The sequence below is a fragment of the Hyperolius riggenbachi genome, chromosome 10, assembly GCF_040937935.1.
Source record: "Hyperolius riggenbachi isolate aHypRig1 chromosome 10, aHypRig1.pri, whole genome shotgun sequence".
In the NCBI taxonomy this organism is placed as follows: domain Eukaryota; kingdom Metazoa; phylum Chordata; class Amphibia; order Anura; family Hyperoliidae; genus Hyperolius; species Hyperolius riggenbachi.
Window position 1 is genome coordinate 277,688,451 of NC_090655.1, and position 12,882 is coordinate 277,701,332.

At 46.2% G+C, this 12,882-nt stretch overlaps 2 protein-coding genes across 2 annotated transcripts in view; both read left to right on the forward strand.

The window, feature by feature from the left end:
- Positions 1-12,882, forward strand: part of LOC137535444 (zinc finger protein 208-like) — a 195,524-nt gene that overhangs the window by 127,154 nt on the left and 55,488 nt on the right. The window lies entirely within an intron of this gene.
- Positions 4,197-12,749, forward strand: LOC137535870 (gastrula zinc finger protein XlCGF66.1-like). Its single transcript, XM_068257749.1, has 7 exons — positions 4,197-4,241; positions 9,559-9,678; positions 9,806-9,940; positions 10,026-10,149; positions 10,955-11,052; positions 11,165-11,252; positions 12,730-12,749. The coding sequence occupies exons 2-7, from the start codon at positions 9,574-9,576 to the stop codon at positions 12,747-12,749; spliced, it is 570 nt and encodes a 189-aa protein (XP_068113850.1). The 5' UTR covers positions 4,197-4,241; positions 9,559-9,573.

Genomic DNA, 12,882 nt, shown 5'->3' on the forward strand with positions numbered 1-12,882 from the left:
CGGTGCAGAACGGCATACAGAGCAGGCCCGATGGTAATCAATGGTGCTTTATAGTATCGGGTGGCTAATGATGCTTACACTCACATGTACTAGGCCCACATCAACACTTCATTATTGGGGCAATGACCGGGAGCCTCATCTGTAACATGGACAGTGGAGCCAGCATAGAATTGTATTAGGCTAGGATCACAGTTTTACACAGAGACTTGCATCTCACGTTAATCCCTTAATATCTCCCCATTCTCTTCTGGCCACGCAAACATGACAGCATGGCTCACCAGAGGTTCTGTAGCAGAGCTGGTCTGCGGGCCTTCTGCTGGTGCAGGTGTCTGCGTCATCTTAGATGTCTCACGCCTGGAGTTGTCCGTCTTCTGCAAGCGAAATATGTCTGGAATGTTTCTGCTTGGCTGCACGCCTTTTGTTCTCTGGGTGTCTGTGAAGCTTCCTGTATGTTTTTGTTTCGATAGCATAGCGCTGGAAGGGTGTTAGCTGCGGGGATTTGTGAGTCTCTGCAGGAGCTCTGAACTTAGGCTTCCATCTTCCACCGTGTGCAAACCACGCCCACCCTGATCGAGAAACATAATTCTGATCATTCTAGTACATCATGCTTTGTGGAAGGCCATGGAGCTTTATCTTATCTAATGTACAGACAGCCTGGCACTGTCCAGCACTAGAAGTGTAAACAAATCACAGCATGAAAATAAACACAAGTTTCCCAGAATCCAGATGTACAGGATGTATTGCAGTGGGGAGATCAGTGCAGACATGGGCAAGTATGAGGATAGTAATAGTATGAATGAGCATAGAGATTGTATGCAGCAATAACTGTATATAGGAGAGATGGGGAAGAGAGCATTAGTGTTAGATGGAATGTGAGCAGTCACACAGGGCTTTTCTCCTGTCTGACTCACAGTGCTTGGGAGCTGCAGCCACAGAAGGCACAGTCAGTAGCACCCCCTCCCCTCCTGGGCATTAAGCTGCATAATAAATTTATCACTAAACAGATGCTGCCTCCAGCCAGGATGTGCTCCCCGCTCTGCACCCAGCTCTCTTACATACGGTGACTAGACCTCCCGCTTTAGCAGAGACATGTCCCGGATTTGGGGTTCCCTGTCCCAGGCTGCATGGGGTCCCGGGAAACGTCCCACTTTTGGCTGCGGGATATCCCGGCCGCAGGACTCTGGCCTCCATCCAATGGGCTGTGCTGTGAAAGTAGGCGCAGCCACCTGGTATCAACTTCGCCTCCCCAGCCTGCTTCCATCTAAGCCCTGCCCTCCCTTCAATCGGCACGGCTTCCCACCACATCAGCCCTGCCCTCCCTCCAATCAGTGCGGCCAACCCCGCCCAGCCTAACCGCACGGATCGCTGGGACAGGGAGGTGGGATTTTTGAATAGCCAATCCATACAGGAGAGACCTTACCGGTGTGTACTGCATCCGCTCGCTGGTAAGAGTGGCATATAAGCTTTACAGCAGCCTGTGTCACCAGCACTGTCCCTCGGTGCCCCCTTCCCCACGTGTGTGTCCCTCTTTCCCCCAGCCCTGTCCCTCAACATGTACCCCTCTTCCACTCCCCAGCACCAACTCGTGTACCCCCCTCTCTTCCACCACAGTGTGTCCTTCCCTACCCCAGCACTGTCCCTCTTTGGCTATCATTCATAAAGCATTCCCGCATGCGGAAATGCTGAAAACCGCCGACTGTACCGACCACTAAGCAAAATCTTCATTCATAAAGGCTCTTTCCGCATGAAAAGCTGACATTCCCGTGCAGAGTGATAAATTTCCACCTTGTGCGGTGATTTTCTAGATTTATCTAGAAAAAGTAACAAAATGTCCATTCATAAAGATTAGAGCACAGCGGTATGCGGACGGGGGATTACCGCTCCCTCGGCAGTAACGATAAGCATGTGGAATACATGTAACTAAATGGGACAGACCTCCCAAGCAGCAGCGCACGGAGAGACTCAGGCAGCTTCTCTGTTTCCGCAAGCCTACCGACAGCCTTTTCCAGAAAATCTCTGCACTTTTATTGCAACAGGAATTCTGCCTCCAGCCAGGATGTGCTCCCCGCTCTGCACCCAGCTCTCTTACATATGGTGACTAGACCTCCCGCTTTAGCAGAGACACGTCCTGGATTTGGGGTTCCCTTTCCCAGGCTGCATGGGGTCCCGGGAAACATCCCACTTTTGGCTGCGGGATGTCCCGGCCGCAGGACTCTGGCCACCGTCCAATGGGCTGTGTTGTGGAAAGTAGGTGTGGCCACCTGGCATCAACTTCGCCTCCCCAACCTGCTTCCCCCTCAGCCCTGCCCTCCCTCCAATCAGTGCGACCAACTCTGCCCAGCCTAACCGCACGGATCGCTGGGACAGGGAGGTGTTATTTTTGAATAGCCAATCCATACAGGAGAGACCTTACCGGTGTGTACTGCATCCGCTGGCTGGTAAGAGTAGCATATAAGCTTCACAGCAGCCCGTGTCACCAGCAATGTCCCTCGGTGCCCCTTCCCCATGTGTGTGTCCCTCTCTCCCCCAGCCCTGTCCCTCAACATGTACCCCTCCTCTCCCACTCCCCAGCACCAACTCGTGTACCCCCCTCTCTTCCACCACAGTGTGTCCTTCCCTACCCCAGCACTGTCCCTCTTTGGCTATCATTCATAAAGCATTCCCGTATGCGGAAATGCTGAAAACCGCCGACTTTACCGACCACTAAGCAAAATCTTCATTCATAAAGGCTCTCTTCGCATGAAAAGCTAACATTCCCGTGCAGAGCGATAAATTTCCGCCTTGTGCGGTGATTTTCTAGATTTATCTAGAAAAAGTAACAAAATGTCCATTCATAAAGATTAGAGCACAGCGGTATGCGGACGGGGGATTATCGCTCCCTCGGCAGTAACAATAAGCATGTAAGTACATGTAACTACATGGGACAGACCTCCCAAGCAGCAGCAGAGAGAGCAGCGCACGGAGGGACTCAGGCAGCTTCTCTGTTTCCGCAAGCCTACCGACAGCCTTTTCCAGAAAATCTCCACACTTGTATCGCAACAGGCAAACTTTTTCTGAATGACCACCCAGAAATCTAAAATACCGACAGCAGTGTTTTCCCGCACTGAATCTCCTTACCGACAGCACTTTTATGAATGATAGCCAATGTGTATGTGTCTCCCTCTTCTCTCCAGTGTGGTGACCCCCCCCTCCCCTCCAGCATTGTCCCTCAGTGTGTGTTCCTCTGCTGCCCTTCTTGCAACCCCCCCCCAATGAACCCTCTTGTGTGTGATCTTCTCCTTCCTCCCCACCCAGTCAGTGTTATCCTCTTCCCCACCTCCCCTTCCAGTCTGTCACCCTCCTCCCCTCCATTCAGTGTATTCCAAGTGTGTGTGTGCGTGTGTGTGTGTGTGTGGGGGGGGGGGGTAACATTTACTTAATTTTAACGTGCGGGGGGAAATGTTTGCCCATTTGCTGCATTTCATGTGTCTGGAAGTAATGCTTGCCTCATTGTATATGTCGCGGGGAAAGTTTCCTGCATTTCATTTGACGGAGGAAACGGTTGTTGCATATCATGTGTCGGTGGTAATGGTTCTTGCACTTTTGATATGTCAGAGGTCATGGTTCTTGTATTTCATGTGTCGGGAAAACAATTATTGCATTTCATGTGTGGGAGGAAACGGTTAGTGTTGATGGTCATAGTTGGCTGCATTTGCTACTTTGGGGTTATTGTTGCAGAATTTGGCATTTTGGGGGCTTATTATTACTAAATGATATGCTTATAAATAGCATCATGCAGTTTCTGCAGCTTTATCATCTGCACATCAATGATGCAAATCTCCCATTTCATCACAATATGTCAAAAACACCTCTTTCTTATGTGTTTGGGGAACGTTGTCCCCAAAAAAGAAATGCTCCAACTTTTACTGCCTGATGAAGCAGGGTCACGCCTGTGAAACGCGTTGCACAATAACTGGGAGTGTGTAAATACAATTTTCTGTGACTGTTCAGATCAACAGTTCTGTTTGTCTGCTTGGAGGAGGTAAGTCCACCACTATACATATATATTTGTAAGATTTGTAGTCCTTTTTATCCTGTTGGTGCCTCTGCTTGTTCTTGTACAATATCTGAGTCCACCCTTGGTGGAGGGGTGTAACTCCTTTTTCTTTATCTATGGAGAGAGACTGCTTAATCCTGAGTGGGGACAGGTCTAATCTCCCCACCTGCCTTTACAGTGGTTACCTTTGTGGCGACCCGGGTGTGTGAGTATTCTTTTACTTACTCTGCATATTCATCCTTTGCCAGTACTTACTACACTATATTGGCTTTCTGTGTCCTCTCTTTGTAATTACCCTTAGGGTCACTTGCCTAACTTTTGGGAGGAAACTCTGGCTCGCTGCCTCACTGTTACAGTATAGTTGGCTCCGCCCATGTGATGTCATGGCCATACCCATTTTTTGGCATGGAGCACGGCGAACATAACACACACCCCCGCCAGGCTACTGGTATTGCTTAAAGTGAATGGGAACCGCATTTAAAAAAAAAAATGAAGCAAATACTCACCTAAGGAGAGGGAAGGCTCTGGGTCGTATAGAGCCTTCAGTCTCCTCTCTCGGTACCCTCTATCCTGTGCTGGCTCCCCCCCCCCCCCCCTCCCATTTCAATCCCCCGCCGAAAGGTTATTTGGAAGTCTTCGGGAGCCGTGTCCTCCCGAAGACGTGTGGCTCCATACTGCACAGGCGTGAGCGTGCAAGAGAGCGTGCATGCACAGGCACAGTACAGGGCGCTGCCCTTCTTCAGTTCTTCAGGAGCACTCAGGCTCCCTGAAGCCTCCTTCGGCCGGATAAAGCAGTATTTGACTAATTTAGTCAACTACTGCTACCGGGCGAGCCAGCACTGGACCGAGGGGACCAGGAGAGGAGCAGGAAGGCTCTATAGGACCCAGAGCCTTCCCTCTCCTTGGGTGAGTATCTGTCTCATTTTTTTAAATGCGGTTCCCATTCACTTTAAAATGAGATAAATATGGCAGCCTCCATATCCCTCTCACTACAGTTGTCCTTTAAGGCTTTGGTTGGTAGTCCTGCAGTCCCCTCATCTCTTCTATTACACGTGAGCACTTTACTCTTCATTGTGTATTGCTGCTATTGCACGGTGCACGTTACATTATAGACATTTATCTCTACCATTATTGCTATTTACCCCTTCTGGCACGGATTGTGACACTTGTTCACCTGAATTGATGATTTTATGCTGGAATTTTTACTTTGCATATTTTGATTTGTCATTTTTTTTTTTAGCATTATTCATATATATATATATATATATATATATATATATATATATATATATATATATATATATATATATATATAAGGTCCGATGGAGGTCAGCAGCTGTCACAGTGAACCCTCAATGGGTGGGTGTGCACGCAGCCAGGGGTGCCCAATCCCCTCTGGATTATAGAAAAGAGACGTAGGGTTGCAGCACACAGCTCTTTTTTTATTTGGAGCAAAAAGCATAAGGTACAGGCAAACAGTTTCGGTCGTCCCCGACCTTTCTCGATGCCAACACAAAATGTAGTGAATCAAATCATTATATACCTGACAGGCAGGAAGTGACATGCTAATGTGGGACGACGCCCAGTAACAGGGAGGTAACATATGTTAAATATGGGATCATGCCCAGTATAGAGCAAACAGTGTTAAATTTCGCACTTAGCTTCAAAATATTTAAGTCCAATCCAGCATCAGTGTCCCATCGTTCCTGGTCCAATATAGTCGCATCATACAATCTGAAATTTACGGAAACAGATGGAGGTCAAAATCTTTATTAAGACCCTCAGGGTGTAAACATTTCAATTTATGTATCCACATAACCTCCCTTTTCCTTAGGAGGAGAACTCTGTCTCCCCCACGGCTCGGTTTGGGTTGATGGTCAATGACCATAAACTTTAACTCAGTGTCTCTGTGGCCTGCATTGCGCCAATGTTTGGCTACTGGCAGCTCAGAGGTCTTGCTCCGCACAGAGCTCCTATGTTGTGAGATGCGATCTCGCACCTTCTGTGTGGTTTCACCCACATATAAAAGGCCACATGGGCAAGTCAATAGATACACAACATAGGAGCTCTGGCAGGTAAGAAAGTGTCTTATCCTATAGTCTCCACCAAAAGTGGTGCCTTTAATGAGATGGGTACATTCACTGCAAGATAGGCAAGGGTAACAACCCACACGTTTGATGCCAGTAAGTGAAGTGGTGTCTTTAGGAGGAAAAGACCAGTCCGCTCTGACCAATTTGCTGCCCACAGTTGCATTGCGCCTATAGGCAGGAATCGGTGGAGAGCGGAATTCGGGAATCTCTGGATAAACACTACTTAGAATGTGCCAATGTTTTTTGATACAAGAAAGTACTTTATAGGACAATCCATGGTACTGGCACACAAAAGGTAATCTAGGACCCAGATCACACTTTTGGTCAGTCACAGACTCAGTAGGATCCAAGATCCTTTGCAATTCGTTCTGTATTAGTGTGGTAGGATATCCCCGCTGTGAGAGTTTTCCCACCATCTGCTGTCTTCTATGCTCAATAATGTTAGCATCCGACACAATGCGGTTAACCCTAAGTAATTGGCTCCTGGTGACCGAGCGGAAGACAGCAGGTGGGTGGAAGCTCTCATAGCGGAGAAGTTGGTTGCGGTCAGTGGGCTTTTGGAAAAAATCTGAGACCAAGGCAGCATTCTGAACTCTAATCGTAGTATCGAGGAAATTGATCTCCAATGAATCATATGTCAAATCAAATTTGATATTCTCATGTGACCGATTAAGGTCATCGTGAAAGGTCTCACAACATAGGAGCTCTGTGCGGAGCAAGACCTCTGAGCTGCCAGTAGCCAAACATTGGCGCAATGCAGGCCACAGAGACACTGAGTTAAAGTTTATGGTCATTGACCATCAACCCAAACCGAGCCGTGGGGGAGACAGAGTTCTCCTCCTAAGGAAAAGGGAGGTTATGTGGATACATAAATTGAAATGTTTACACCCTGAGGGTCTTAATAAAGATTTTGACCTCCATCTGTTTCTGTAAATTTCAGATTGTATGATGCGACTATATTGGACCAGGAACGATGGGACACTGATGCTGGATTGGACTTGATTATTTTGAAGCTAAGTGTGAAATTTAACACTGTTTGCTCTATACTGGGCATGATCCCATATTTAACATATGTTACCTCCCTGTTACTGGGCGTCGTCCCACATTAGCATGTCACTTCCTGCCTGTCAGGTATATAATGATTTGATTCACTACATTTTGTGTTGGCATCGAGAAAGGTCGGGGACGACCGAAACTGTTTGCCTGTACCTTATGCTTTTTGCTCCAAATAAAAAAAGAGCTGTGTGCTGCAACCCTATGTCTCTTTTATATATATATACATATATATATATTTATATATATATATATATATATATATATATATATATATATATATATATATATATATATATATATATATATATATATATATATATATATATATATATATATATATATATATATAATGTGTGATTTGTTTACATTGCATATATAACACTTTGGATGAGGAGAACCTGTGATTTTGTATTTTGATTACTGATTTAGGACACCACTCATTTCACCTTTCCTGGTTTTTCATTGCTTATAATTGGGTTGGATTTTAATAAAGATTTATTAAAGATAATAAAGATTTTTTTGGATTTATTGTTGCGGTCAGTGTGGTGCTATACAGGGTACTTTCTCTTGTGTTGTGCTATTTGTGTTACCCCAGCACACTCTCTATCCTATTTATGTAAATGAATGATGTAACCTATATGGTGCTGGTCCGATCCTTCTGTTTCCTGTATCCAGTACACTATCCAGCCGCTGCTCCTAGTGCAGGTTTCATTTATAGTGGACCTGAACTCTTGCACAGGACAGGAGGAAAACATAGAGAAATGCACCCTGTATGTATTAAGAGAGTTTAGCCTGTCTAACTCTCCCTCATCTGTGATTATCACAAGTTGTAATTTGATCTCTCAGCTGTCAGCTCAGGAATCTTCTCTGCACAGCAGAACAGCTAATTTGTAAACACAGGATGTTATCAATATGTCTGCTTCCATGAAAGCAGGAAGTTGGCATAATGCAGATGTATTGCAGGATTTGTATCAGGTGTAACAAATAAATGTTTTTCTTTAAAGGACCACTTGTAGTGAGAAGAATATGGGGGCTGCCATATTTATTTCCTGTTAAGCAATACCAGTTGCCTGGCAGCCCTGCTGATCTATTTGGCTGCAGATTCTGACTATAATGTCAGAAACACCTGATCTGCTGCTGCTTGTTCAGTGTCTGGGGCTAAAAGTATTAGAGGCAGAGGATCAGCAGGATGCCAGGCAACTGGTATTGTTTAACAGGAAATAAATATGGCAGCGTCCATATCCCTCTCGCTTCTTTCTTTCTTTCCCAGTATAGCCATGCCCCCCCCCCCCTCCCCATGTCCCCCGCATTGCCATTATCCTCCAGTATGTAATGTCTCCCACCTCAGTAATGACATTTCTTCCCCAGTATAGCCATGTCCCCCTGTGTCCCCCAGCATTGCCATTATCCTCCAGTATGTAATGTCCCCCACCCCAGTAATGCTATTTCTTTCCCAGTATAGCCATGTCCCCCCTGTGTCCCCCAGCATCGCCATTATCCTCCAGTATGTAATGTCCCCCACCCCAGTAATGCCATTTATCCCCAATATAGCCATGTCCCCCCTGTGTCCCCCAGCATTGCCATTATCCTCCAGTATGTAATGTCCCCCACCCCAGTAATGCCATTTATCCCCAATATAGCCATGTCCCCCCTGTGTCCCCCAGCATTGCCATTATCCTCCAGTATGTAATGTCCCCACCCCAGTAATGCCATTTATCCCCCAGTATAGCCATGTCCCCCCCCAGTATAGCCATGTCCCCCTGTGTCCCCCAGCATTGCTATTATCCTCCAGCATGTAATATCCCCCACCCCAGTAATGCCATTTATTTCCCGGTATAGCCATGTTCCCCTGTGTCCCCCAGCATTGCCATTATCCTCCAGTATGTAATGTCCCTCCACCCCAGTAATGTCATTTCTTTCCCGGTATAGCCATGCCCACACTCCAGTATTGCTCCCTTTCCCCACCTCCATGCAGAGTAGTAAAAGGAAGGGTTACATTGGTTTATAGCTAGCTGTCACAGTGTGCTCCAGTCCTCTGCTCCCATTAGCCCCAGTCTCTGCCTCTCCTCAGATCCTCATCCATCTACCACTACAAGCACTGCTGTAACATCACAGGAATGGTAACAGTGGGAGGGGATGTGAGGAGAGAAGGCCAGCTGGAGAGGAGGCAGAGGGAGGACAGGACTGCAGCATGCTGTGAGTACAGTGCACAGGGAGCTATAAACCAGCTTATTATGCTTTCCTGCAATACTCTGCATGGCTCCACCACCCACAAGTGACAGCAATGGGGAGTGCTGGGGGAGGGGGATCCTGTATTGGTAGTTTCACCACTGACAGCAGTATAACCTAGATTGTTCCTCCCTTATATATCTAAAGGCAGCAGCATCCTTTATGGATCACATGACCAAATCACTGAGGATGGACGAGGACCAGAGTCACATGACCGAGAGGATATTCAACCTCACACTGGAGATCATCTATCTGCTGACTGGAGAGGTGAGGAGGATTCTGGGAAGTCACATGACATCACTCTTATCTCTATTAATAAAACACACAGCTAACTGGAGAGGTGAGAAAGGGTTCTGAGAGATTATGCAACATTAATGTTGGTCTTTCCATATAGAGTTTTCCTCCAGTGAAGTCTGGTGATCATGTGACCATCACGGTGCCCCCACCTCACTTCCTGATATATGAGGAACACAACAAGCAGAAGATACTGGAAATCAGCAGGAAGCTGATGGAGCTGCTGACAGGAGAGGTGAGCGGTGCTGGGAATTATGGGACATTATCCAGTAACAGTGAGGGGTGTGTCTGGGCGGTGACTGTATTATTCTGTGTGTCAGGTTCCTATGAGGTGTCAGGATGTCACCGTCTATTTCTCCATGGAGGAGTGGCTTTATATACAAGGACACCAGGACCTCTACAAGGACACCATGATGGAGAATCAGCCGCCCCTCACATCACCGGGTAAGAGGAGATTCTTTATTACTTGTAATGGAGGAAGCAGTGCTTGGGGTCCTCCTATATCCCCCTCATCTGATAAACACAAACAGACAATGACCTCAATTCAGTAAGGGCTGATAAGCAAAAAAAAAAGAGGTTGGAGAAATACCGCATTCTGTATTGTAGACTTTTTTTTTTTTTTTTTTGCACCAAGATTGTCACACATGTGGTAATAGGTAATTTACTGAGAAATGTTGCTTCAGTTCAGTAAGACCTGCTCAGTAATGCAGAAGTCTCCCAGCTGTGGAGGAGGTCTCTGCAACAAGCTGAAGTTCTCTCCTGTAAGTGTCTGCATAACCCATTCCTGTGTGACAGCTTACTAGAGAGTAAAGGGCTTCCTGTATCCCTTTAGATGTGTATGCATGCCACTAAAGGGCCTCTTCTGTGTACCAGTATATAGATCTGCATGTCTAAAGGGATACAGGGAAGCCTCGGTAAATGTCTCTTTATTGTATTTTGTTTATCTTTCTGATAACCCACCCGGTAATGCATCTGATCAAATGAGGAGAGTAGCAGGACCAGGTGGCCCTTCCTATTGGCTTTCTCTGTAGTCTGTCAATTTTACCACATGCTGGTTTCTAGTTATTGACAGGTCCAGCCAGATCTTTAAAATACCCAACATTTTATTTGTTTTACCGAATGATTTTTTGAGGTATTCATCGCACAACCCTGTAATTTACCTCACTAGTCTGTAATATTTACTTTTCAATGTGGTAACACTTAGTTAATTGATCTAATAGTATTCAGTCATGGTGTGTGTTTCCTACAGATGGATCCAGTAATCAAAACCCACCTGAAAGATGTACAGGTCCTCTTTATTCCCAAGATTGTCTAAAGGAAGATCCCACCACCCCCCACCATTATCAGGTAGGTGGAACTGAGTGTCATTAGAGACCCCAAACTATGTGACATTGTTTCCTGTTGCCTCTGCTGTTATCTGTGGTCACATTATATAGCGCTTCTTATTTTGTGTGATTAGGGTGGAGAACTGATACATGTAAGTGCTGTGGTTAAAGAGGAAGAAGAAGAGACGTATGTGAGGAGTGATCAGCAGTCTATGGAGGAGGGTGACATGATGGGGACAAGTAAAGAGGAAGAAGAGACGTATGTGAGGAGTGATCAGCAGTCTATGGAGGAGGGTGACATGATGGGGACAAGAAAAGAGGAAGAACAAGAGATGTATGTGAGGCGTGATCAGCAGTCTATGGAGGAGGGTGACATGATGGGGACAAGAAAAGAGGAAGAAGAAGAGACGTATGTGAGGAATGATCAGCAGTCTGCAGAGGAGGGTGACCTGATGAGGATAATTAAAGAAGAAGAGACACATGTGAGGAGTGATCAGCAGTCTATGGAGGAGGGTGACATGATGGGGCCACATAAAGAGGATGAAGAAGAGCTGTATGTGAGGAGTGACCAGCAGTCAATGGGGGAGGGTGACATGATGAGAGGATCTAAAGAGGAAGACATTATTCCTGAGATGAACACAGGTAAATGATAAATGATAGATATTTAAAAGCCTTATTATTAAACTGAGTAACAGATATGTCCCTGCTGGGCACAGTATAGATCATCTTCCTCTCAGTATGTGTGGTAATATTACCACAATTTCATGAATCTACCCCTTTGATACAATGTAAAGCAGTCAGTGTGCAGTGGAGGAGATTGTGTCTCAGAAGTTCAGCAGAATAGGTGCCGTATCTATTCCTGACTCTTTCCTCTCTCACTTCAATTCTACAGTTACTATTTACATGCTATAAAACACAAACTTCACTAACTATAGTGCTGGCAAACAGCGTGACTTATCTACTGTTACGAACACTAATAGAGCAGCGCTACTTATTTCCTCTGTGCACGCTACATCACATGACTTAGTATTTCCTCTGTGCACACTACGTAGTGGACACTTTAGTGAAGTATCGCGGAAGCAATACATCACTACCGCGTGGCAAATCAAGGCATTGCTAAGTAACAACTCTACGCTGCTTGTAGCGTGCACAGAGGAAATATTAAGCTAACTTTTAAACCTTCCTAACCCCAGCTTCCCCTAATCAGGCAGTCCTTGTTGTATATGAGGACGAGGTCAGCCAGATTCTCTGCTCTGCATGGCCTGACCTATATTCATCATGGGATATTATGTTAGTGGCTTGTATAATTAGCTGCTGCAGCAGGACTTGTAATTCCATTAGGAATAGCGGCCGTGTTGTTTGGCCTCGCTCTCCCTGACCTCCCCACACTGTAATCTTGGATTGCAGGTTACTATTACAGTAAAGCACTTTCTCCAGCTAGAGCAGATATAGCCCCGCCCCCTTGTCATAGCCTCTGATGAAGCGCTTGTGAGTGAAACTGCCGTCAGGCTCCCAGCAACCAGCACCCACCATTATCCACCCCCGCACCGGTACGTGTTTAGTCTCTTCTTATGGGCTGTGAGGTGATGATGTAACACACAGCCTACTTGTCTGCACATTGCCAAATAAAGGAAGTTGTACAGCAGTGCCGACCATCACCTTTCCTTTCATCCCTAATGATAATTGCTCCTCCCCTCAGAATTATCTAACAGGAAGTGATGATGTTTCTCTATCTGCAGGGCGGAGTCCCGGCATCAGGAACCTCTCAGAGACTCGTCTCCCTGTATCCACAGACTGTACAACGGATGATGTCACTGGACAAGAATCTCCTGCAGATATCCTGGGGACCCCA

Bases quoted from the DNA above. Each gene is read 5' to 3' on its own strand.
- LOC137535870 (XM_068257749.1), top strand. From the start codon at position 9,574: ATGGATCACATGACCAAATCACTGAGGATGGACGAGGACCAGAGTCAC. The intron at 11,053-11,164 runs GTAGGTGGAACT...TTGTGTGATTAG, and splicing joins CCACCCCCCACCATTATCAG to GGTGGAGAACTGATACATGT. The intron at 11,253-12,729 runs GTGACATGATGG...TCCTCCCCTCAG, and splicing joins TCAGCAGTCTATGGAGGAGG to AATTATCTAACAGGAAGTGA.